At 35.0% G+C, this 25,323-nt stretch overlaps 1 protein-coding gene across 1 annotated transcript in view; it reads left to right on the top strand.

Annotated features, from left to right (window-relative positions):
• Nucleotides 1-25,323, top strand: part of LOC128022442 (inactive N-acetylated-alpha-linked acidic dipeptidase-like protein 2) — a 174,122-nt gene that overhangs the window by 110,095 nt on the left and 38,704 nt on the right. The window contains exon 10 of the mRNA XM_052610035.1: nt 16,795-16,938. Coding sequence (XP_052465995.1) covers nt 16,795-16,938 — 144 coding nt within the window. The remainder of the gene's footprint in view (nt 1-16,794; nt 16,939-25,323) is intronic.

Raw genomic sequence — 25,323 nt, 5'->3', positions numbered from 1 at the left:
GCTGAATTTCTCCTTGTGCTCCGAGAGCCACCAATCACATTTGAATTAATCTGCCAGTATAGCCGCACACACGTAAACACATGCAGATACGAACAGAAGGCAAGGCCACTGGGGCAGACTTCTCTATTGAAATCATGTGGCAGGACCGAATGAGCAGCTGCCCCCAGAAGTCCGTTGGGCTGTAACTCTTCATTCTGTGGCACCGCAGTTCTGTCACTCAACACTTCATAAAAGCCTGGTCGGGTCCCCAGCATGATTAACATTATCCGCCATTCTCTAAATTACACCCTTTTGCTGGGATTTCATCAAGATAATGCATGTTTTGTGTGCTTGCCGTGACACACTAATTGCAAGCCATTAGTGAAAGCATTTGGTAAGCTTTGGAAGAAGGTGTCTTATGCATACAATCTTTGATTTCTGTAACAGTGAGTTCATTGTCACCCAGCTCTATTCAACACAAACGGGACTTTCTTTTACCCATGATTGTTTCTTTCTTTATTTGCTATTCAATGAAAGGAAGATAGATCACATCTTTGTGAATAATAATGGACACAATGTCAGATTTCTACATTTTTTAAAATTGTTTGTGTCTCACTGTGAAGTGTATAATATAAAATATATATTAGAATGACTTCAGAAGGAACACGTGACACTGAAGACTGGAGTAATTTCTCCTGAAAATGTAGCTGTGCCATCACAATAATAAACTACATTTGAAAATATATTCAATTAAAAAACAGTTATTTTAAAATTTAATAAGGTTTTTGTCAAAGTTTATGTTTTTATTGAACATTTAATCAAATACATTTAGCATTGATGAACAAAGGAGACTTGATTCAAAAACATAAAAAAAAAAAAAATCTAATTTGTGATTGGTAATAATGTTTATCATTTTGATCCTTCATTGAAAAAACTAAACTTTCATTGATGTAAAACTATTGAGGTGGGGGAAAATCTCATTGTGAAATAAATGTTTTCTCTAGTTAATGTTAGACACAATTATTGGCACCCAATTATTGCAACATCCTTTTCCCAAGATAACTGCTCTGAGTTTTCTCATATATGATGATACTGATGATTTTGGAGAACACCCGATTAGAGATCAGAGACCATTCCTTCATGCAGAATCTCTCTAGATTCTTAAGGTTCACAGCCATTCTCCATTCTTAGATTCCATGTTGGTGCTTCTTCTCTTCAATTCACCGCACTTATTTTCATAGGACTGGGACTGCAATGGTAGAACCTTAATTTTATGCTCAGTGACCCATTTTTGTGTTGATTTTACCCCAAATCTCAACTATTCTCTGCAATTCACAATCTGTGATCCTTGGAGAGTCATTGGCCACTCAAACTCTCCTCCTCACTGTGCATTAGGACGATACAGACATTTTGATTGGAACCCCTTAATTATTGCCCTGATGGTGGAAATGAGGATTTTCAATGCTTTATCTCTTCTCTTAATGCCACTTTCTGTTCTGTGAAGCGCAACAATCTTATTCTGGACATCAAAACCATATTATTTTGTTCTACTCCTTCTGATGGATGATTAAGGGGTATTTGACCTTTGTGTTCCTCATATTTATAATCATATATATATATATATGCTAATATACTTCAGAGATATTTTACTCAAAATAATTTCTAGAGGTGCCAATAATTTGTGGCCAACATGCAATGGAAATTACAATTAAAGATAAAAAATAAACAATGAGGATTTAAAGGAGAAACATTCATTTGAGTGTGTGTTTGTGTGTGTGTGTGTTTGTGACTTTTTCTATCAATTTAGTGTATTTATTACGGGTGTAACGGTGTGCAATAATCAGGGTTTGGTAAGTACCTCAGTTTTAAAGTCACGGTTTGGTTCATTTTCAGTACAGTAAGGGAAAGAAATGCAAACAATAAACTTCAGGTTGTTTATTACTATAAACTTTTTTTTTTTTTTAACAATTTGTTTACACTTTTTTTAAATACTAAATAAAATATATATGAAATAAAAAAAAAAGAATCAGAAATAAAATACTGTTGCAAAGTTCTCCACTAAATAAAATACTCTCAGTATCAAACCAATATCATATAATAAAATATAATAAAAAATATAAATAAATAACTATGATTACAGTGCAGCATTACCAATCCCAACTTGTAGGCCTGCTCAAATAAAAAAAAATAGAAAAATAAATAAATATATATATATATATATATATATATATATATATATATATATATATATATATATATATATATATATATATATATATATATATATATATATATTAGGGGTGTAACGGTTCACAAAATTCACGGTTCGGTTCGATACGATACACTGATGTCACGGTTCGGTTCGGTACGTTTTAGATACAGCAAAATGTAAAAACATCTCAACTTTTCAGAATGCCGCAAGCGCACCGCGGGTCATGTGAAAAGAACTAACAATCAGCTTCATCCTTTCCCGTAACAACGTTGAAAACTCTGCAAGCGATTCTTTCCCGTTACAACGTTGAAAACTGCAAGCGATTTTTAGAGCTGCAAATCCATTTATCTTTTGCTGAAATTTCCGCGTCTCATGGAGAGAGCACGTCATTGTTGCTTAGCAAAGACAGACGCCTCATGAGCGCTTCTGCCCGAGCGCTTTGGAAAGGAGGAGAAAGCGGCGCGACTAGCATTTTCCACGCGTTTTTAGGCACGATATGTGAACGGCCCCTAAGGCGCTCACTCACTCAGCACGCGCTGAAGGCTTGTTGCAAAATGTCTAATGCATTTAACAGACCAGAAATAGAAGATCCTCCAATAACCAACAGGTCTGGTGTTTGTGTGCACTTTGGATTCCCTGTAAGCTATAATGGTGTACTGGTGTCTAAATGCTGCGGGGATAGTTTGTTGGGTGTATGTTTCTCGTCTTTTCCCAGATACTGACACAATAAGGTGATGTCGGCGTAAATGAGTTGACATTTTTCAAGTATTCCCGCTGGTGTTTTATTTTTTTATTTTTTTATTTTTTTTGTTGTATTCCCGCTGGTGTACCCTATTGTCATGTAGCAGATGCGACATACCGTTGTTTTTTTATCCACCACTCTCTTGCCATCACCATTATAGCTTAAAGGGAATCCAAAGTGCACCCAAACACCAGACCTGTTGGTTATTGGAGGATCTTCTATTTCTGGTCTGTTAAACGCATTGGCCATTTTGCAACGAGCCTTCAGCGCGTATTGAGTGAGCGAGCGCCTGACTGAGTAGCCTAACATAAACATATAACTATAAGTTGGTGTTTTTTTCTTCTTCGTGGTGTCAGGGGCGTTGCCTGTTACGTCGTTTGGATTATTGGGCTACCTTGTTGAACGCATATCATGTTTCTCTTTTTTTTTTTTTCAAATATAATTAATTAGTCCAACGAACCGTTCGGTATACATATTGCGTACCGCGTACCGAACCGAAAGTTACACCGTTAATCGTTACACCCCTAATAAATAAATATATATATATATATATATACATATATATATATATATATATATATATATATATATATACATATATATATATATATATATATACATATATATATATATATATATATATATATATATATATAACTTTTCCAAAGTGTAAAGTTGCAGCATCAACAGTTTCAGTTTTTAGACCTGCTCAGATTTCGTTATAGTGTTGGACCGATCGGAATTAAGAGCAAAGGTCTGTTTAAATGCCGACGGGAGCTATGTTTGAATTACAACAGTTTTGTCCTAGTTGTAGTGATGTTCACACTCGCGTGATGCATTTTGAAAACCTTCGGCCAGTGACAAACTGGCATATTGCACCTGTCAAACAGTCTATTTTGCCGTCAATACTGTTGACGGTGTCCTTTATCAGTAGGCTTTATATTTATGCTCAACATGAAGTATAGATATTGTTGGTGAAGACAAGATCCTAGTCTGTCGGCGCCTCGGCGGCCTCCCTCTATCAGTCCCTCCAGAAAAAATTGGATTTTTTTGTGATTGTTGCGGGCAAAAATCCTTGATTTTGCAGCACGTTTTCTTAAAAAATGAATTGAATATGCGGGATATTTTTGCAATTTTATGCGATGAAATTGCATGGACTTTTTCTCACTAGGCTACTACCTTAATGTAAAGAGTAATTTCTTATTACTTCCTATGATAAGCAAGCATACTAAATCACAGAATATTTATGTTGCAATCTCTTACTGCAACGTAAATTATTTTACATACTACTAATATAATTACAACTGTAAGTTTTTGTTACTGTTCTGTAACAAAAAAGTGCAATCTTACAACTGTAAAGTTGCATCAACTTCTGAATGAAACTACAACAGTGTTAGTAGCCTAGTGAGAAGGGGATGTTGGAGGAAACACCTTTTTTTCTCTATTTCATCAAAACACAGTTTTCGCAAGTTCTCTGATATAATTTGGCTCCACTGTCATGTAAAAAATCGGGAAACTGCTTTGCGCGTTCTTTTGCGCTTATTTTTGTTGGCAAATAACCCCTTTACGTGCAAACATCGCTGACGGCCCCAGTTTATTATTGTTTCACTTTCACAGCACATTAAATATCACTCTCTTACTTGATCTGGACAAACTGTGCATCAATTGAAAGTTTAAAGACTCTAGCTTCGATATTTGACCAATATTTTGATAAAACATTGTTGCAGTGACAGATATTTAGTGATTTATGTCAGGAGTGCAAAATAATAAATCCGTATTATGCCCCATTTTGAATAGAAATTCACCAATCACTCATATTCAGTCACGTCAAGAGCGGTTTATTTGTTCACATAGACTCACTGAACAGCGTCAATAAGGATTTATAGACCAAAGATGCATATCTGCGGAGATATATGGATATATTTACTGATGTTTACTTCATATTTCTTCAGACAGAATCGTCATTTCTATTCATTTTTCACTGATTTACGCAATCTGATGATAAATAGCCTCTGCCAGAGCCGTCTCTGTTTGTTTGCTTCCGTGTACTCGAGCTGTGACCCAGAAAGACTCTGATTGGACGTTTGGGTTGTCAATCTGACAGTCCCAAAACCAGACAGCGTCAGATCGTGTCACATGGTTCGTGAACAGTTCCTGGTTCATATCTGCTCACAACAACACTGAAACACCTCTGTATACACGAAATATCCGAATAATAAACCCGCGATTACGATAGAAAAGCTTGGTATGAGATTTTCTTGAGATCTGGGGCATTTTATAAAATATACAAAAAAATGTACATGTGAAATGCTAACTTGTGCAGCGATGAAAAAGGCTACAAATAGCATATTTTTACAATAGTAAACGACCAAATTCTACCCCTGATCGCTAAAGGAAGTTATTATAAACACTCGATCGGGGTTTAAAGTGAGTTTTTTATAAAAGTGTACTAATAATTTCATAAATTGTCTGATGTAGCTTGATGCTAACATTAGCACCAATGCTACTAATAGCAGGTGCTTTTCTTCTTCATAATGCATTTTTGTCTCAATAATTCACGTCAATGTCGTAAGAAAATGTTTTGTTGTATTTTTATATTAAGACTTTTGATAAATAAGGGCTAAATGCAAAGAGAGACTGAAGTGAGATCGCTGCTTTGTTGCTTTGTAAAGCCTGAAAAACCACAATCAATGCTAATAAAGGTGGAATAAAAACAAAAGAATAATGATAAAAGAATAATGCGGATAATGTGTCGTACCTGGCGGAGGTGTGAAAGACTCGTTTGGTGAGAACAATACAATCATGAAACGGGCAGTTTTCACAGCCAAACACACATATAAAACACACATCAGTGTTTACATGTGAGATCTTACAGAGATGACAAGGGCCATAAATCAATCTGATTTGCCTTCTCTAAAAAACACACATGACATGGCCTTAGAAAATATTTCATAAAATTCACAGTTTTACAGATTAGATTATGAAATTTCTAATGAAGTTTTGAAAGACTTGTGGCTTTAGCTACACTCTATTTCTAAACTCATATCTTACATCAACACATTTTTTAAATACATTTAAAAAATATGTTTTTAATATATTTATTTTTGTTTTTATGTTTGAGCTTATATATCTCTATTATCATAACAGTCTGAGTGATTCTGATTCCTGAACAGTAAACTTTAAAGTGTCAGCTTTGTGAACATATGTTGAATATGTATCTAGTCAGAAAGAACCATGAGCAGAAACCTTTTTATTTTGGGTATGTCATTTCTGTCTCCATGCCAAAAAAGGAGGTGCCTAGAAAGGGGATAAGAATGATTTGCGCATTTCAAGTTTCACCCTGGTTTCACCGCGGGGTTTGCGGATGATGTTCACATCACGTAATTACGTCACTTCATAAGGTTCCCATGGCAATGGGGGAAAATGGCGCTTTACTTGTGTGAAGTATTGCAAAACGCAACATTTTTCAACTTTCTGCTAATATATATGTATATATATAGAGTTTTTTTGCAACGAATATACAGGGATTATGAAATCATGCTAGCCACGCATATTTTGCTTCCTGAGAATGGCAATTTATGCGGCAAAAGAGCGGCGTATTTGAAAAAATGCGACCCTCGCATAAATATGCGGCCTTTGTTTGATTATGCATTAAATCAGGCGATCGCATAATCGCGTTTTTCTGGAGGGACTGCTCTATGTCAACTACAGTGGCAGCAGCGCCCCAGCGCCGTGTCAGGTACGATTCTGGTGTGTAAAAACACAGAAAATGCGAAGCAGCTGTCATGCAACTGACACGCAGCAGAAACGCCACGCTCACGCCACGCAGCCAGTGTGTTACCGGCCTTAGAATCAGCTGCAGGGTGGGATTTGCGCTGGATGCGGAGACTTCCGCCACTTAATATGTTCGTTTGGAAACACGAAAATGTTCCGCATACAAAATATTGCATTCGGTCATTCGGTACACATGTGCACCGTACCGAAAGCCCTGTACCGAAACGGTCCAGTATGAATACACGTACCGTTACACCCCTAGTATTTATTACTCATTAATTATTTATTAATTTATTTTTAAATCAACCAATCAATTTTTTGTATATTTATTTACATTTAATTTAATAATTTTTATTATTTTAGATAAATCTATGTATCAATATATCAATTGATCAGTCAATCAATCTATCTATGTACAGTATATATCCATTGTATATGAATATATCTTTCTGTTAATCAGTCCATCCGTCCTCAATCCTTTGAATGGTAGTATGCTTCTATGTGTAACACTTTATAATAACTTTCATTTATAAATCATTACCAAACCTTATATTAATGCTTAACAGATTATTAGTTAATATAGCTTTGCTCATGTTTTTGCAGTACCCAATCTTACGTGGAAACTACTCATGTATACTGTTGACCCTTTAACCAACCCTTAAAGTGTTACCTTTTATGTGCTTGTTTTCATTCATAGACTGTCTAACATCTGTAGCCCAGACTTTTTTATATGCTTGGTTGCACTCTATATATATATATATATATTTGTTTTTTGTATTTTTTTTTCTTTTGGGGGGGGGGGGGGGGGGTAAGTCCCATTTGAGATGGCAGCCAAGCATATAAAAAAAATGTCTGGGCTACAGATGTTAGACAAAGAAGAAGAATAAAAATAATAACCTAACTAACTAGACTAGATAGATATTGCTCACAAATACAGTTAGTTGAAGTCGGAACATTTTGTTTTGTATTATGCATTATGTATTTTGTGTTTCAGCACCTTTTTAATAGTTTGTGAAGCAGAGTTTGGGAGCACAGATGTAATTTGTTTGCTTTTGGTTGCTATTGGCAGAAACATAACATTTCTTTCAAGCAAGAATTTCAGTTTATTTCTAACTTCCCTTAAACACAACCCAATGCCAATTTAACAGTAATAAAAAGAGCTCCTGTTCTGTTTGTTTTTTATTATACGTTACAAGCACTAAACACTAAAATGTAGTCATTAAATTGAGGGGTTTTCCTTGCAGGATGAAATGAAATAGAACTACTTCTGTAGTAAATGCCGCTTACGCTGTGTTACATCAGTCATGCATTCACTGAGATTTGATTGCTTGCATTCAGTGTAATCATGACTTGGCAAAAAATGACATGTTTTACTTCTATAATAAGTTTTGTAGCAATTTGTGGACCATTTTCCAGCCAAATGCATTGCGTTCGAAACACTGCAGTGCCTTTCACAAGATTAAATCATTTCCCAGCATTAACCATCTTAGATTTGTGCTTAACCACACAGAGATCTCATCGATTGAATAAAGAGTGCGGCACAGGGCTTGATCACAGATGTTGGAGATCATTCATCACCATAGTATGTGCAGAACGGCTGGGCTCTGCTCCCACACTGGAAGCCACGATGTGATTTCAGGCACTCCCTTCCTGTATAAGTGATGCTGTCTGCACAAGCACATGGTTTATCACTTCAGCTGGCAATCAATTAGTTCCCAATCAATAGCCTCTCGCTGGCCAACAGGCAACAAATTAGCGGTCTCTCTCTCTACTCGCACTACACTTGTTTAAGCGGGAACTTGTTTTTCATCAGGAATCTAACCTGCTCTGCTGGCAGCTTAAGCTCAAAGTTTCGCCATTTTCAGTTAAAGGCAGTTCATCACTGAATTCATTGATGTCATTGTCCAGCTCTGTTCAGTTTAAATAGTATCTGGGCAATCAAGTCAACGATATTGCTGGATATTAAGTGTCCCCAACTAAGCAACCCAGAGGCGACAGTGGCAAGGAACCAAAATTCCATCTGTGACAGAATAGAGAAAAAAAACCTTGGGAGAAACCAGGCTCAGTCAGTGGGCAAGTTCTCCTCTGTCCAGATGAACCAGCAGTTCAATTCCAGGCTCTAGCAAAGTCACATTGTGCAGAGGACTCATCTGGTTCCTGTGGTCTTGTCCCGTTGATGTCTAGGAGACAAAGTCTTCACTGGGGATCTGTCTCTGGGGCTCATCTAGTTGTCCTGGTCTCTGCTGACATTCATGGCTGTTCCACCATTTGGGCTTGATACGTACTGGATCCAGTACTGCAGTGACCATCTGATCTGGATACAGACTGGAACTGGTGGGTACAGTGACCTCGGAATAAGAGATAAACAGACATATATTAGCATAGATGTAGCAAGTGTACATCGGGTGTTATAGCATAGTGTAGTAAATGAAGCTGAAAAGGGAAATGTATATACATAATAACAATTAATTATGATTACTTACAATTATTTATATGAGCTACCAGTAGTATCTGTAGGAGAATTAAATTGCCTTCAACTAATCTGTTCGTCCAGTGAACATTTAGCATAATTTCATATAACTCTAAGAAAGGATATTGCCATGGCCACAAAAAATACTTTCATAAAGTATTAATTCAGTAGAGCATGTAGCAAAATAGGAATCGTAAATGTACATTGATTTGTAAGGCAGATTCAGAAAATCATGTAATTTGTGCACAAGAGTTTTATATAAAAAAAACACTAACACAAACTTGTCTAACAAACAAACAAATAAACATACATACATAAATTCACTCATACAAGGGAAAGGGCAAATGAGATTTGATGGATGATACCATCAGGAAAACCAGAGAATGAAGCTATGAAAATATATTTTTGGTGTTCACCGACTGGCAAAGTCGAACATCATTAGCTCAGGCTTGAATAACAAACTTACTGAATTTCCATTTAGCATTAGCCAGCTCTTTTGAATTTGCCAAGATGTCAGGCACTCTGGTCCCGGTAAACATTTGACTATGGTAGCTGGTTTCTCTATTTTCACATCCCGTACAAAAGAATCACCAATAACTAGAGCACTTTGATCAGGTTTCTCATTGGGTGTGTCACTGAGTGAGGAGAACCTGTTTAATGTTTCAATTGGAGCTGCAGAGGCTCTGTAACTGAAACCAAACAATATACAAGACTCCCTGAGCTAGTAGCACCCAAAGCAGTATCTTCAGCCCTCAAATTCTTATTGTCCTCACTTAAAGTTTGGATGCGTGTCTCTAATTCTGAAACCTTCTTTGTCAGCCTATTTCCCTGCATTGATCACATCCCTCATTGCTGACAGATAGAGCTAAACTGTACATGTTGCAAGCAGTGCAAACAACAATAGCAGGAGAAGAAGCCATTACTCACCATGATTGATCAATGATTCTGACTTTCACTGTTGTATGATGAATTTGAAAAAAAAAAACAGTGCGAGAGAGAAAAGAAACAGGGCAAGAGAGAAAAAAATTAAGAAATAAGGTAATCGAAGTGAATAGAAACACGAATGAAAAAGTAAATGACAAGCTAACTGGTTAATGAATGCTAACATGCTGTATGCGTGCTGTATGCATGCTGCAATGGCGATTTAAAATGTAAATGGTTAAATTATTTTTTATAGATAACTTCAGATGTATGGTTGGAATTAAGTTTATATTTGATCACTTTAGACAACAGAGAGTGATTGTAAGATTCAACAGAAAAGCAAAGCTACAATCACAAACCATTCAGAAGCACGCAGACAGGAACCGGAAAGAGTTTCAGGCCTTTTAGTACTAGACAAAAGGATGTTTCTGTGATTAAAAAAGGATCACTTTGAAGGATGAATAATGGGCATGAAAACAGAGCAAACGTTAAAAGCTGTTAATTACTAGGTTTCATATAGAAAGCAGTGATGTCAGTTTCTGTCATTTGAAATTAATGACTAGTGGCTGTAAAACTGTAGTTGCTGTAGTATCAGGATCAAATGTAAAAATGTCTTTTTGTTATTTAAATACCACTGAAAACACTTTCAAATGATTCCAGTGTTGATGTTTCAATTTAAATGAAAGTTTTAGGCAAAAAGAAGCTCATCCTGGTTTATTTGTCCTCTCATTTTAAAAGGCTCCAGTGTGCCACCATCTGTACGGCAACAGTAGAACTTTCATGTATGCACTGTGACACCCATCTTGTTTTTTTTTTTTTTTTTTTTTTTCTTATTCATCCATTTTGTCTTTTCTTTTTATAAATGTATCAGCGGTTCCAATTCCACTTCTCTGCGAATGTAATTTCCAAAGGTCACCTTCTCTGAGAATAAATTATCTCCACAATGCAAGGTCATTCTCAGTCTCCAGAGCATTCAGAACGAGATAACGTTTTTGTTCACAGATTTTCTGGCCCTTCTCTCTCCACCACATTATCACTGTCATGTTATCTTTGTACTGTGGGAAATTTTAGTTTGATGGCATATTTTGTTGAATACAAATGGTCATTTTGCAGCTGTGAATTGCTGAATTATGTCAGGTACCTCTTACCGTATACAGTGATTTTTTTTTTTTTCCAATCATTCCCACACATAGCCTCTAACTAAAATAACAGTGTACAGTGAACAGTGGGAGGCAATCAGGAATGCATCTGGCCATTATGGGTGTTTATATATATATATATATATATATATATATATATATATATATATATATATATATAACTATGGACAGCTTTCGCCCCTGTATATTTCATACAATTCTCTTTTTTTTTTTTTAAACTTGCACTTGCATTTAATTTATCAACTAATAATGACCAGCAATGTACATACATCAACAGTAATTTCCCCCTCTTAGAAAAGTATTTATTATTATTATGATTATTATTATGATTATTATTATTAGTTAGACCATCACCACCTGGAAAGCTAAACTCATAGCTCATACCGTTACACAAAACATTAATTTAACTTAATTTGTTCTGCTTTTTACTTCAGATTCCTTTACCATATTCCATTCTCTTGATTGACTGATACATTTCCTTGGTAGCCAAATACACTACCTTTTAATAAAACTTTATTAGTAGCAAAACAACTTAACTGACCAAATTTGTGTTAAATTTGATACTTATAAATCAATGTCTAACTACCGAAATAGTTATATATAACCATTTGTTTGTTTGTGGGCCAAATCATTTATGAATCGGAAATAAATGGCTGCTTTGTACAATCAGGCAATTTAACAACATTGATGTTGACATAAACTAAAGCTTATAGGAACAAGAATAATAGTTAACTGTTATTGCTTCATGTACAATTATTGTTTTTGAAAACATACAACAGATTAAACTAATTCAAACCACAGGATAAATGTCTGTAGTTAAAGAAACACTGTTTAAGCCACTGACCTGGGCTAAGTTTCCCAAAAGCTTCGTAAGCCTAAGAAGTTCGTAAAAATGATGGTATGACTAATCTAATATTACGGTCTCTTTCCCAAAAGCATCGTAACTTAAGTAGCACTTGAAAATCATTGTAGATCTACAGGTGCTCTGGAGTAATAGTAAAGCCCTAAGTGCATCGTAATAAGACAGATTTATGCAGTCACCTGCATGACAATCGGCAGATTACACCTTTAACTTGATTCAAGTGCCATGTGATTATAATATAAGATTTGATTGTGCTTTATTGTACATTTTACAAATCGTTTTCTTTCTTTCTTTATTTTATTAATTTATAAATGAAATAATTAAAAGGGGCAGAAAAAATTAGAAATAAACATCTAAATTAAATGACTGAGAAAAAAAATGAATAAAATAAGTAATGTAGGAAATGCTTCAAAGACTGGGGGAAAAATATGTCAATGTCTTGCTGAAGTGCATGAAAACTAGCTATGTATTGGACCTGAAAATAATGTCACTCTCGCTCTCACTCTCTCTATATTCTGTATATAAAGTACATTTAATATTATTATTAAAGTATATACACTATAATATAATATAATATTGTACTGTATTATCCGGTGGCTGAGATAGCTCAACGTGCTGCAATTTAAGAAAACACATGCAAATTGAAAAAACACCAGCAAAAAAAAAAAAAAAAACATCTTCATCATTTTGACAACACAAGTGCTGGAAATCCTCACAACACATGCATATAGCGAAAAACGCTGCAAATCCTTCACAACACATGCATATAACGAAACGTGCTGCAAATAGCACTGACCACAATGGAAATGTTTCGAGAAAACCTCAAAAAGTGTCGGACCCGGCTGGGATTCGCTTATCATGCAGTGGCTACTGGTCAGTGGAGTTGTTGGTGAACTGAAAGGTGAGTTTTTTTTATGGTGTTTTTTTTTTAAACACCGTGATTCCTTTATCTTTGGGATATTATTAGCCTGAATAAGCTGAATAATTATATGATTAATTGTAAAAAATTGAATTAATTAATTAATATCCTCAGCTAAATATAATTTCAAGGTTAATAAAAATAAATTTGCAATGCTTTCATTAAGTGATTCTTAATTTGCATGTGTTGGGAAATATTTGCAGCACTATATGCATCTGTTGTGATGATATGCAGTGCGTTTCGTTATATGCATGTGTTGTGAAGATTTGCAGCGCGTTTCGCTAAATGCATGTGTTGTGAAGATTTGCAGCGCGTTTCGCTATATGCATGTGTTGTGATGATTTGCAGCGCATTTCGCTATATGCATCTATTGTGATTATTTGCAGCGCGTTTCGTTATATGCATGTGTTGTGAAGATTTGCAGCGCGTTTCGCTATATGCATGTGTTGTGAAGATTTGCAGCGCGTTTCGCTATATGCATGTGTTGTGATGATTTGCAGCGCATTTCGCTATATGCATCTATTGTGATTATTTGCAGCGCGTTTCGTTATATGCATGTGTTGTGAAGATTTGCAGCGCGTTTCGCTATATGCATGTGTTGTGATGATTTGCAGCACTTGTGTTGTCAAACTGATGAAGATGTTTTCTTCATTTGCTGATGTTTTGTCAATTTGCATGTGTATCTTAAGTTGCAGCGTGTTGAGCTTTCTCGGCCACCGTAGTATTATAGTTATTATAACCAAGTTGTCTGTCTGGAACATAGCATTGTGTAACGCCAAAAAACGATTGTGTACTACAATTACGAGCCATTCTATATGGTGAAATTTCAGCACCTGACAAACGGTTAGTGACTCCTAAGTAGCAATTGAAACGCAGATATGTGGGATTGCATTTCAAACGCACATGAAACAATAACAAACGATCGTAAAATTACTCATACAGTAGGAAACGCTCTTAAGTGCTAAGAAAAATCGTTATTGGGAAACCCGGCCCTGATCGTATCTTTCTTCCCAACTGTTGTTCCCCTTTCCTTTGGCTGCCTCTGATTATGTGCAGGTGGTATGTGATAACACGTGGAAGTTATCGGTCATTGGAAAACAATGGCATGGTAAACGCCTTCTTATTTGCTAATGGCCTTTATCAGGCAATACTGTTTGTTTCACATCAGCTTAGCGGACAAGCAGCTTCCTCTGCCAATGCAACTCTTTCTGTCTCTCACTACCCACAGGTCTATTCAAGCTCAAATATACAATGATTTTGCCATTTTGTTATCGCTGCACACAGAGAAATTAAATATTGATTCTCCTCACAGGGAAAAAGAATTTCTGTGCAGAAATTACTTATTCTCCCTCTTTCTTGCCGCTCCCAAGCTGTTTCTGCTTTTACATTTTACCTCAGGAATTTGTGGCTAATTTTGACTTTAATGGCTTTTGCTGCCTATGAAGTTGTCCAATTTATTATATATATATATATATATATATATATATATATATATATATATATATATATATATATATATATATATATATATATATATATATATTTTTTTTTTTTTTTATTATTATTATTCTTATTTTTTTTATTTTTTATTTTTCAGAATCGAAGCACTGAATGTTACAGTAATCCATGGACAGTGCAAAAGTAGACACACAAGGGTGAATATTTGATATATACTGTCTCTGGGGTATTTATGACTGTTCTGCAAATCATCATGCCACATAATTAATATTAATGAGTCAAGCTGATAATGCATTTTATAATGTGCCTCCCCCTCCTGCACTTTATTTCCTGTGGCCCAAATCATTTATAAAAAAAAAAAAAAAAAAAAAAAAACGGCAAAAAGGCAACTTTGTTTAGTCAGACAAATTACCTAATTAAAGATTATGAATATCAATATTTGAGAGTTTTATAATTTAATTATAATTATTAAATGTATTTTATAATTGTATTATATGATAAAAGTATCATTGCAAACTTGATAAAAAAAAGAGACTGTATTCCCTGTGCAATAGCTGCATTACTTACCTCAGTGATTCTTTTTTTCTCCTTTGTTTATTGTGAATATATTTTGGTTGTTTGCATTTTAATGAGGCATGCTTAACTGAAGCTCTTCATCAGGATAATTCAATCTGAGTATAATGTCAATCAGAGAGTATGAAATTTAACACATTACAGTAAATCCCTGAATGCGTATAAACAATGAACACTAATGTCTAAACAAATTATGACAATGCTGCATAAAATACTAGTGGTACTACATTATTTTTTGTTGGTAACACTTCAGTAAAGGGACCAATTCTCAATATGAACTAGTCTCTTATTAGCAAACCTGACATATTGCCTGTTTATTAGTACTTATAAAGCGCATATTCTGCATCTCTAATCGTACCCCATACCTAAACATAACATCTACCATAGTAACTAATAAGTAGCAAATTAGGATTTTATTGAGGTAATCGTCATAGGTATAGAGTAATTCACTTCCAGAATTAAACAAAATGTTTAACAGAAGAAAGAAACTCATACAGGGTTGGAACAAGTGGAGGGTGCATAAACGATGACAGAATTTTCATTCTGGAAGTGAACTACTGTACTCCTTTAATAGTTTGTTAATAACAAGAATTGAACCTTAAAATAAAATGTGACTTTTTTTTTTTCTTTTTCTTTTTTTTATGACCTAAAATTACTTTGTGTTGTAGTCAAAATATTTAATATTACTGAGTTAACTTGCCTCTGTTAAACTTTTTAAAATACTATTAAAAAGTATAAATTACTCTTAAACTAAACTATTTCTGAAGTATATTCCCATTCATATTCACAATTTTTAGCACTCCGGGGTGATTATGAACATGAAATTATCCAACCATGGCTCCCTGTTATATTATTCCCTTAATCACCCATCACAATATATATATATATATATATATATATATATATATATATATATATATATATATATATATATATATATATATATATATATATATATATATATATATATATATATATATATATATATATTAGATCCTGCTTTGCTATGTTTGTTTTTCAGGGCCTGTCTGATATGAATTACTCTGATGACTGTTTTTGGCCACAGTTGATTGTAAACACAGCAATCAATATTTTATTTTATTTTTCTTGCATTATGCTTCAAACAGTGACTGTATAATTTTACATTGACTTTGGCCCTGCCAGTCATCATTTGCACTTTTTTGAGGTTTGCATAGTGCATGTATATGCTGAGAAACAGTAATATGTTCATTTATTAATCATCATTTAATATCATCAGTTATTAAACAGCAGAGAGGCAGTTTCAACCAAAATAGATTAATCCAAAACCATCACTCAATGAGAAATCAATAGCAGTTTATGCAGGGCTATTGTGATGTGCATTATGTGCAGCTACAAATGAGATGAACACCATATTTACATGCATTAATACACACATTTCATGCACATCACATATAAAAAAATAAAAAATAAATACATAAATAAAAAAACACATGCCACAAGAAAAACACTTTTCATTATACACTTTTCATATTAATCTGTCAAAATATCTCTCACAGTGAGAACATTTTAATAAAGTATTTATACACATACAGTATCAATACTGTATCTGTAAAGATCATTGTAGAAGGTCTAATCAATTTATTCTGTTTACTAGAGAGAAGCATAGCTTTGACTAGAATAACTGTTGTATATTGATGTATATTTTCACAAATAATCATCATCCGTGTGTGTCTATCTTTCAGAGACATTTGAAGAGCTGCAGAGGTGGTGGTTGTCCTGGTCCAAATATCAGCTCACTGCAGACACCTGGAGATTTGAGCTTTTTCTCCAATCAGCTTGCTGTCCCCACAGTGGAGTTCACATACCCAGAGCTCCCTAAAACAGAGGTACATGAACATACTGTACTCATGCTTATGTGTGCAATTTAAGCACACTGATACACCAATCATTTATTTAATTCACTGTAAGAGCAAAATGTTAACAATGAACAGCCATTACCTGCCTACTGTCCACAGATGGGGGGAAAAATGTTTTTAAGAGGCAGACACATAATCGCCTAATGGAAAACATATGCTTCAGATGCTTAACAATATGTGTGGGTGTGTGTGTGTGTGTGTGTTGTCCTAAACAGGATCATATTCAATCTACCTATGTCAACGAATGGAAGTCAGCCAGCCATTTATAATTTTTCCAAAATGCCATGCCTTTACTAGGGTGTTCTCACTCCCAACTGATTACATATTGATGCTGGGTCAGAATCCCTCACATCATTTTTTAATGTGTAGGGTACTTCACTGCTTTCAGTTGTTTGCTTTATGCATCAGATCAAGACAACCATGTGTCAGGTCACGATGCATGAAATTCCTTGTATGTGTAAAAGAAAAAGTAAAAAAAAAAAAAAAAAAAATATATATATATATATATATATATATATATATATATATATATATATATATATATATATATAAAGTCTGTCAATGTTCATACTTTCAAAGAACAGCTAACCCTACTCCTACCCCTAACCTACCTGCTTCTCAACAACTAAAACACTAAACAGGCAAAATCAATTATTAATGGGTATGTATTGTAGAAATATTTATTTACAGGTATTTGTTAATACCCAACATTGTAATTTCATCTTGGTGATGTTCACATGCCCATCACATTTGTGTATAACACCAATGGATTCTGATTGAAAGCAATGTGCTTTCAGGTTTATTTTTATTTATTTATTTATTTATTTATTGTGCTAGTGGTTTCGATAAAAAAGTTAATCAAATGCAAAAACACTAGAGAGAGAGAGATATGAATTAAAAAATCATAAAAAAAATCAAACACATATACTGTATATGGATGGATCAAAAATAACATGCATAGCATACATATATAAATATAGATTTGGATATTTGTGTACATATGCAAATATCACTAACTATGATATCCTTGCTTTTAACTTGAGAGATCCAGTCTAATTTTAACCAATTAGACAGCTGAGTGAAAATCTACAATTCAATGAGGATTGACTCGGGGACCTGGAGTTTGCATGCTTTCCCAGAAAACCTGTAAGAGGAGTGTGCACTCTCTGTGACCCTAATGCTTTTAAACACTTTAATGTGAATTCTCTGACAGTCACATCTTACTGTCACACATTATGATACTGTTTTCTGATGTAAATTATCTTCTATGTTCCTCCATCACACAGTAATATGGTCAAACAATGTTGTGTTTCATCTTTAATGACATTGATGTCTGTGTTTTATCCGTCATGTCCTTTCAGATGACACATGCACGTATATCCCGGAAGCAATGAGCTCTCTATTCATTCAAAATAAACACTCAGGAAGCTTGCCTTCTAAATTGCATACATATGTTTCCTCATTTTCATTGCTCGTTAACTTAATTTGAACACATCCTGCATCTCAATGGTTTTATGGTGCATCTTTGAACTTCCTCACCACAATGTTGTTGGTTAGATACACTTTTCTTATCCTGGACTTCATAAACCCAATGTAGGACTGTAAGAGTTAAACATTTCACACACAGAGTGACTGTTTTCCTCTTTCCTCATTCTGTACAGTATATATTTCAGCCTTTCTCTCACGCTGTGGTGGCTGACACTTTTTCTGCATGCTGACTTGTACATCCGTCTCATCCGGCACACATGCCTGGCTAAGCATTTGCAGTGCAATGCTGGTGTGCCTTAAACTGTGAGTGTAACCTTTTTCTGGCATTCAAGCCATCAGGCTATATTAGTGCTGGGGGTGGCTGGTGTGTTTGGGAACAACACGGTCTGTGCTGTGACATCCAGCTCCCAGCATCTCTGCTTCTGTTCTCTGCCACATGCCTCCGCCCCAGGAGCTGTCGCTCTCCCAGATAACAAAATCAAAATGACAGACATAGGCCTTCATATACTCACAATACTTGCAGTGCTTCTCACTCCCTTGGATTTATTTTGTTGTCACTATTTATTATATATATATATATATATATATATATATATATGCACTAATTAATGCTGTCAAAGTGATCAAAGTTAAAAGTGATTTCTAGTAAAGCGCTTTCTCTTTCTTTAAACAGATGTACCACTGATGATATAAAGACTATTTATGCAAATAACACTTAATTTCATTGTAGATTTAGTTTAGAATTTTTATATACATTTTTGTATAAAAACTTTTTCTCTTCTGAAATGACCATTTCCATGAATCAAATGTTTTTACAAATCCCTTTGATTAACCTCCTCTGGTCGTGGGCACTGAAGACATAGTCTAATGAAGAGTGACAGATCAGGGAGTCTGTCTCCACCCATGTTAATGTAACTCCCTCTCCAGATGGCTTTCATGGCTTGTTTCTGCCTCCAGCCCTGTGGCTAAGGGTCAGAACTGATCGCTAACTCGAGAAATTGGCCTGACCGTGCAAAAATGTACAGACAGCATGTTCAAGTTTCTTGGCCCAAGGTGCTGTATTAGTGTCTGCACAACTAATCTAATTAGCAGAAGCAGCAGCAGGATGTGGTAGATCCATAGGGTTCAAAATCATATGGCAGTTCCTTTTGCTAGCTAGCTTCCTCCTCACAACTGACACTATGCTAGGCTTGTCTTAGCCTGCACAAGCCTACCAACTAGTTTCTGCCATTGACGGCGACTGTGTAAGGAAAAAATATTGGGTGTAACATGCACATGTACTTATGTAAGATATAGTAATATCTCATCAACATGTCATCATTAATGTGTGTTTTTTTTTTTTTTTTTGCAATTTTTTTTTTGCAATTTTGCTGAAAGGATGGCAGTGATCCGCTGGTGCTGTCAGCAAAAGCATATAAACAGGACAGTGAAGTCCTGTTGATGAGGGCTATCATTTGAGAGGTTTAAGTTTCAGTCCTTGATTCAGTTTACTATAGAAATAAAGATGACTTGATTTATTGTTGAGAGAAAATAAAGTACATAACTGTGTTTGGCAAAGGAATATGTTGAATGTGTCACACTGAAAGTTGGAAGTTGTCCTCCATCTTTGACAGTACTTGAAAAGCAAAAACTTACTCAGCATAACTACCCTTATGAAACAAAATATATTGCAGTATATTGAAAGCGGCAATCATTTGTAAATTTTGCAATACATGATATAATATATGTATCATCAATATATTATTAAATGTATTCAAATATATTAAATATTAGGAAATAAAAAGGGACAATAATATATTACAATATATCACAATATATTTAAAGAAATATATTGGTAAATATATTTTCCTTTCGTAAGGGTACACAGATCTCAGGTTAACTCTGCCTTTGCATATCCAGTGTAGTCCGGGTCATCCTGTTCATAATAAATTACACACATTCATTTTTGTATATATGAATAGGCACAGCTGCAAATCATTTAACCAGCATCTGTCAAACATCGTTCTGTTAACGTGCAGATGTCCTGCTCCTTTGAGATGGCTGGCAATGAAATTAACCACATGTTCAGTCACTAGTGTCTGGAACAATAAAGTTGTATCCTCTATCTCAAGTGTCTTGGGCTGATTTAAAAGTGTCTGTCACTCACAGATTGACAGAGTCCCTGTTCGAAAAAAAAGAAAAATCTACTCATCCGTGATGCAGCAGTATGTATATTGCACTTAGAAAAGGCTTTTGTTAACTCCAAACCAAATAAATATATTAAATAATATAAAGAAATCATAGAGAAATCAGCGGTTTGTTGTAAGATTTGTTGTGTTGTTGACGTTCAAGAAAAGTTATGTTTATATCCCAATAAAACAGCTCATAAGTTGAACATATAAACTACATAGACATCAAAAAAAAATATATATATATATATATATATATATATATATATTAGGGCTGTCAAATGATTAAAATTTTTAATCAAATTAATCAGAATTTTCAGTGGATTAATCAGGATTAATCACTATTTGTAATCACTATTTACACCTGAATCCTAACCATTTTTTTTTTTTTTCTGAAATTAATACCAAAAGATAAATAACAAGACACAGATACATAATTTTCATGTATTGATTCATCATGTGGTTCTTTTTTTTGGAATTTCAAAAGTTTAACATTTACTTAATCAAATTTACCTGAGCACTATATCAAACCATGCCATTTAACTACAGATAGTGTAAGAGTTTTAGGTGAACCAGTGGTTAAATATAGCCACATATCTATGAAATTATGCATAGAGAAACTCGAAAGAATGAACTCAGAAACACAAACATGCGCCCTCTGCACTCTGGGCACTCTTGTTTTTGGGAGGTGTCTATTTGCTCTGCCACAATACTTTAGGATCGATATTTTCACGTTCTGAAGGCTTCAAGTGCCAGTAAAACCAAGTAAAAATGAATATGCTTTTCCAAACAGCTGTAATTTTCGCTGCATTGCATGTAGGCGTTCTGCGCATGCGCAGTGTGAAACACAGGACGCTATAACAGGAAGAAGCTCCAGCGTATCAACTACCAAAGTCGTCTCTGTTTATTGAGCTTGGCATGAATGTATTTGAGAGTAACTGGGGTATAACCTTAAGCTTCTTCTGTGTTTTCGTCGCGGTGCTCGCTGCTGTTTTCGCTGAGATCGACGATACTTTCCTTACCTAAATAAATTGTCACACTGCGCATGCGTGAAATGCGTTAAAAAATTTGACGTAATTAACGACAAACAACTAATTAACGCCGTTAACGCGCTATTTTTGACAGCCCTAATATATATATATATATATATATATATATATATATATATATATATATATATATTTCTTTATTTATTTATTTACTAGCTTCAGCTTGCTTTTAGTTTCAGTGTACCAAGCCTGTGACAAACAAAACAAATATCGCTTTTCCTCATCAAATAGGGATGTTTCATCAGTTATCCTTCCCTCAAGGCGTTGCCAGATCCTCCATTTATCCTCCTATGCTGTGAAAAGCACACACAAACAGATGCATCTGGCGGCAGGAAATGCTCGGTTTGCCTGCAGTAATTTGATTGACTTTTTTGGTTTCGGTTGCAATAGTATTTTCAATCACAACAGATTAGTCTTTTCATTCTCGTTGCTCAGTCGGCTCATTTGCGTTCAAAACTGAATTAATTTCTGCATGAGTATATTGGGGAATTAGCTGTACAATAACTGACATTTCTAGTGTGTCCTCTACAGTGAAATCCTTCCATCACCTGAGCTTCCTCAGAGGTTCATGGCTGATTAAGTCAGTGATAGATTTGCGAAACCGCAGCTGAGATCGTCCTCTGTCAACCCTGAGCCTGTCGCTGCCTGTCTTATTATCACTCGCTCATTGTCAATGAATATTCATATTGCTCCCTGCCAACAATAGACCATTAGTTCTGGTTACTGGGAGATGATGGCACACTAAATAGCTCTGAACGCTTTCAGAGAGACTGTCCCGCACATCAGGGCTGGGCTTTTCAGAGCAGGCAGATATCCAGCCACATGCTGATTACTACATTCAAAGCCTCATTTTCCAGCATACATAAACAGCATGTGTACTGCTTGCCGTGACTGTGAGACTGTGATTATTTCTTTCTGCTCCTGCTTTCTAAAAAACTAGTCCTCTCCCTGTTTCTGTCTTACAAACACACATGGTTGCTTGTCACATCTTCATAATTATTTAAATTCTGGATAAAATGGTGGATATTTGGTAAGATATTTAAAAAAAAAATTGAATGAAGTCTCTTATGCTCAGCAAGGCTGCAATTATTTGGGAAAAAAATGTGAGAACAGTTATATTGAATTCTGTAATTTATAAAAATCTTGTCTGCGATGGCAAAGGTGAATTTTCAGCAACCGTTACTCCAGTCTTCAGTATCATATGATCCTTCAGAAATTGTATGCTGAGTGCTCAAGAAACATTGATTATTTTTATCTGTGTTAAAACATTTGTGATGCTTAATATGTTTGTGGAAACCATAATACGTTTTAAAATTTTACTTCAAACTTTTGCAACATTATTAATGTTTACTGTTACTTTTGATCAATTTAATAAATGATTGCTGAATAAAAATATTAATTTTATAAAAAAATAAAATCTTACAAACTAAACTTTTGAAGAGTTGAGTAAATTTTAAGCCGTTTATAGTTCAAGCAAGTTGACAAAAAAAGAGTTTTCTTTATTTTCATGACTATGAAAATTGTAGATTCACACTGAAGGCATCAAAACTATGAATTAACACATGTGGAATTATATATGGAATTATATACATAACAAAAAGTGTGAAACAACTAAAAACGTCATATTGTAGGTTGTTCAAAGTAGCCAGCTTTTTTAGTAGTTTGCTTTGATTACTGCTTTGCACACTCTTGGCATTCTCTTGATGAGCTTCAAGAGGTAGTCATCTGAAATGGTCTTCCAACAGTCTTGAAGGAGTTCCCCGTGAGATGCTTAGCACTTGTTGGCCCTCATGCCTTCTGTCTGCGGTCCAGCTCACCCCTAAACCATCTGGATTGGGTTCAGGTCCGGTGACTGTGGAGGCCAAGTCATCTGGCGCAGCACCCCATCACTCTCCTTCTTGCTCAAATAGCCCTTGATGCCTTCAGTGTGACTCTACAATTTTCATAGTCATGAAAATAAAGAAAACTCTTTGAAATGAGAAGGTGTGTCCAATCCTTTGGTCTGTACTGTAGACAGAAAGATAGATAGATAGATTGTTTCTTCAATAAAAGTGCTTAGTCTAATAGTTTCACTTGTTTTTAATGTGTCCTTTTTCAAGGTTTTTAGATATTTTCAGTGGAAAACCAGACAGAAATATGACTGTTCCCAACAGCAGAATCACATCCTTGCTGATATATATATAAAAAAAAAGTCAGATTTAACCTATATGACTTCCAGCACAAACTAAGCTAATTATATATAACGTTTCTGTATTTAACTTAAATTAGATCCTGTTTGCATATTAATTGCTGCTTAGGTTTAATGACTGGATAAAGAATTTTTATTATCTTATTTGTGATAAAAGCATTTTTTTTTATTGCAAATTACATTTTATTGGGTCTCTAAACAGTAATATGTGGCTGTTGAATTTTAATTGCTCATTGCAGAATCGCCTGTGGACTGGCCACTGCAGTTGTAGCAAGGCCGCTTTGTTTGTGTAGAATAAAAAGGAGTCGTTTCCGCTGGTTGCAGTTTGACTGCAGACCCTTCCCGAGGTGATCCTTGTGGTTTCCTGCTCACTCAGTCAAGAGAAACCAATTCACCTGCCCGAGATATCATTCTCTGTAACCCGAGCCCAGCCCTATTCATATGTCGCCAAGGTCTAGAGGTTTGGTTATTATGCTAAGAGGCATGTGTTTATCTATGTGAACAGCAACAGATCTCTGAGAAAAGTCACCCATTCAAAAGGCTCCATGAAAAACCCAGCTTCTCTTCTTGTAACCGAATGCCCATATTATAGGACCGAACATGCTCATCAGGTTGGATAAGTGTGGTGGGATACAGATGAAATTCATTCAAATTGAACTGTTCCAAGATCACCACAAACCAACTTACTGCAGATGTAGCCACACAATCAGCAAAGTGATATCCCCTGGTGAGGCTACCGTACTTCAAAACAGCAGGGTCTGCTCTCAAGTGAGATGAAAAGCTGTGTGGGAAGACAGGCACTGGGTGTAATGCCTCTAATCTTCAATACGAATCAGTCTTTGTTGTGCATCTCTGTGCAGCCACTACAAAGAGAAAGAAACAAACAGTGGAAATCAACTTGTAGATGCCTCAAGACATGCTCATTTTTGGTGGACGAAAACATGGCATGTGTTTTTGTCTTTTCTTTTTTTTTTTTCTTCAAACCATTGTCAGGCACTTTTGTGAATAATATACCACAATTATGTAAACAAAACCTTCAGTAAGTCTGTGTGTGTTTAGGTGAGGTGTGTGTCTAATGAAGTTTGCAGATCCAGGTTGTTTTATTTTTTTTCATTATTATTTTTTTATTTTACCCTTGTAACTAACTGAAGTCAGACACTAGTTAGTTTTATTTATTTATTTATTTATTTATTTATTTATTTTTGGAAAGTAAATATATAAAACACGACAGCTAATAACTAAAAGATTAAACACCAGCCTGTTTAATCTATGGGAATAATTCTTGATGGCTTTGTTTAGTTTTGGTGATTGTGCCATTTTTAAATGTGTATTAAGAAGAGCAATAAAGCAAATTATTTTTGTCTTTCTTTAAAAGTAAGGAAATAGTGGAACCATGCTAGATCTTTAGCATAAGAGTTGTGATTCAATTCTATTCCAGAGACATCAGGCCCAGGGGCCTTCC

The sequence above is a fragment of the Carassius gibelio genome, chromosome A11, assembly GCF_023724105.1.
Source record: "Carassius gibelio isolate Cgi1373 ecotype wild population from Czech Republic chromosome A11, carGib1.2-hapl.c, whole genome shotgun sequence".
In the NCBI taxonomy this organism is placed as follows: Eukaryota; Metazoa; Chordata; class Actinopteri; order Cypriniformes; family Cyprinidae; genus Carassius; species Carassius gibelio.
This window is presented reverse-complemented; position numbering and strand designations above follow the sequence as displayed.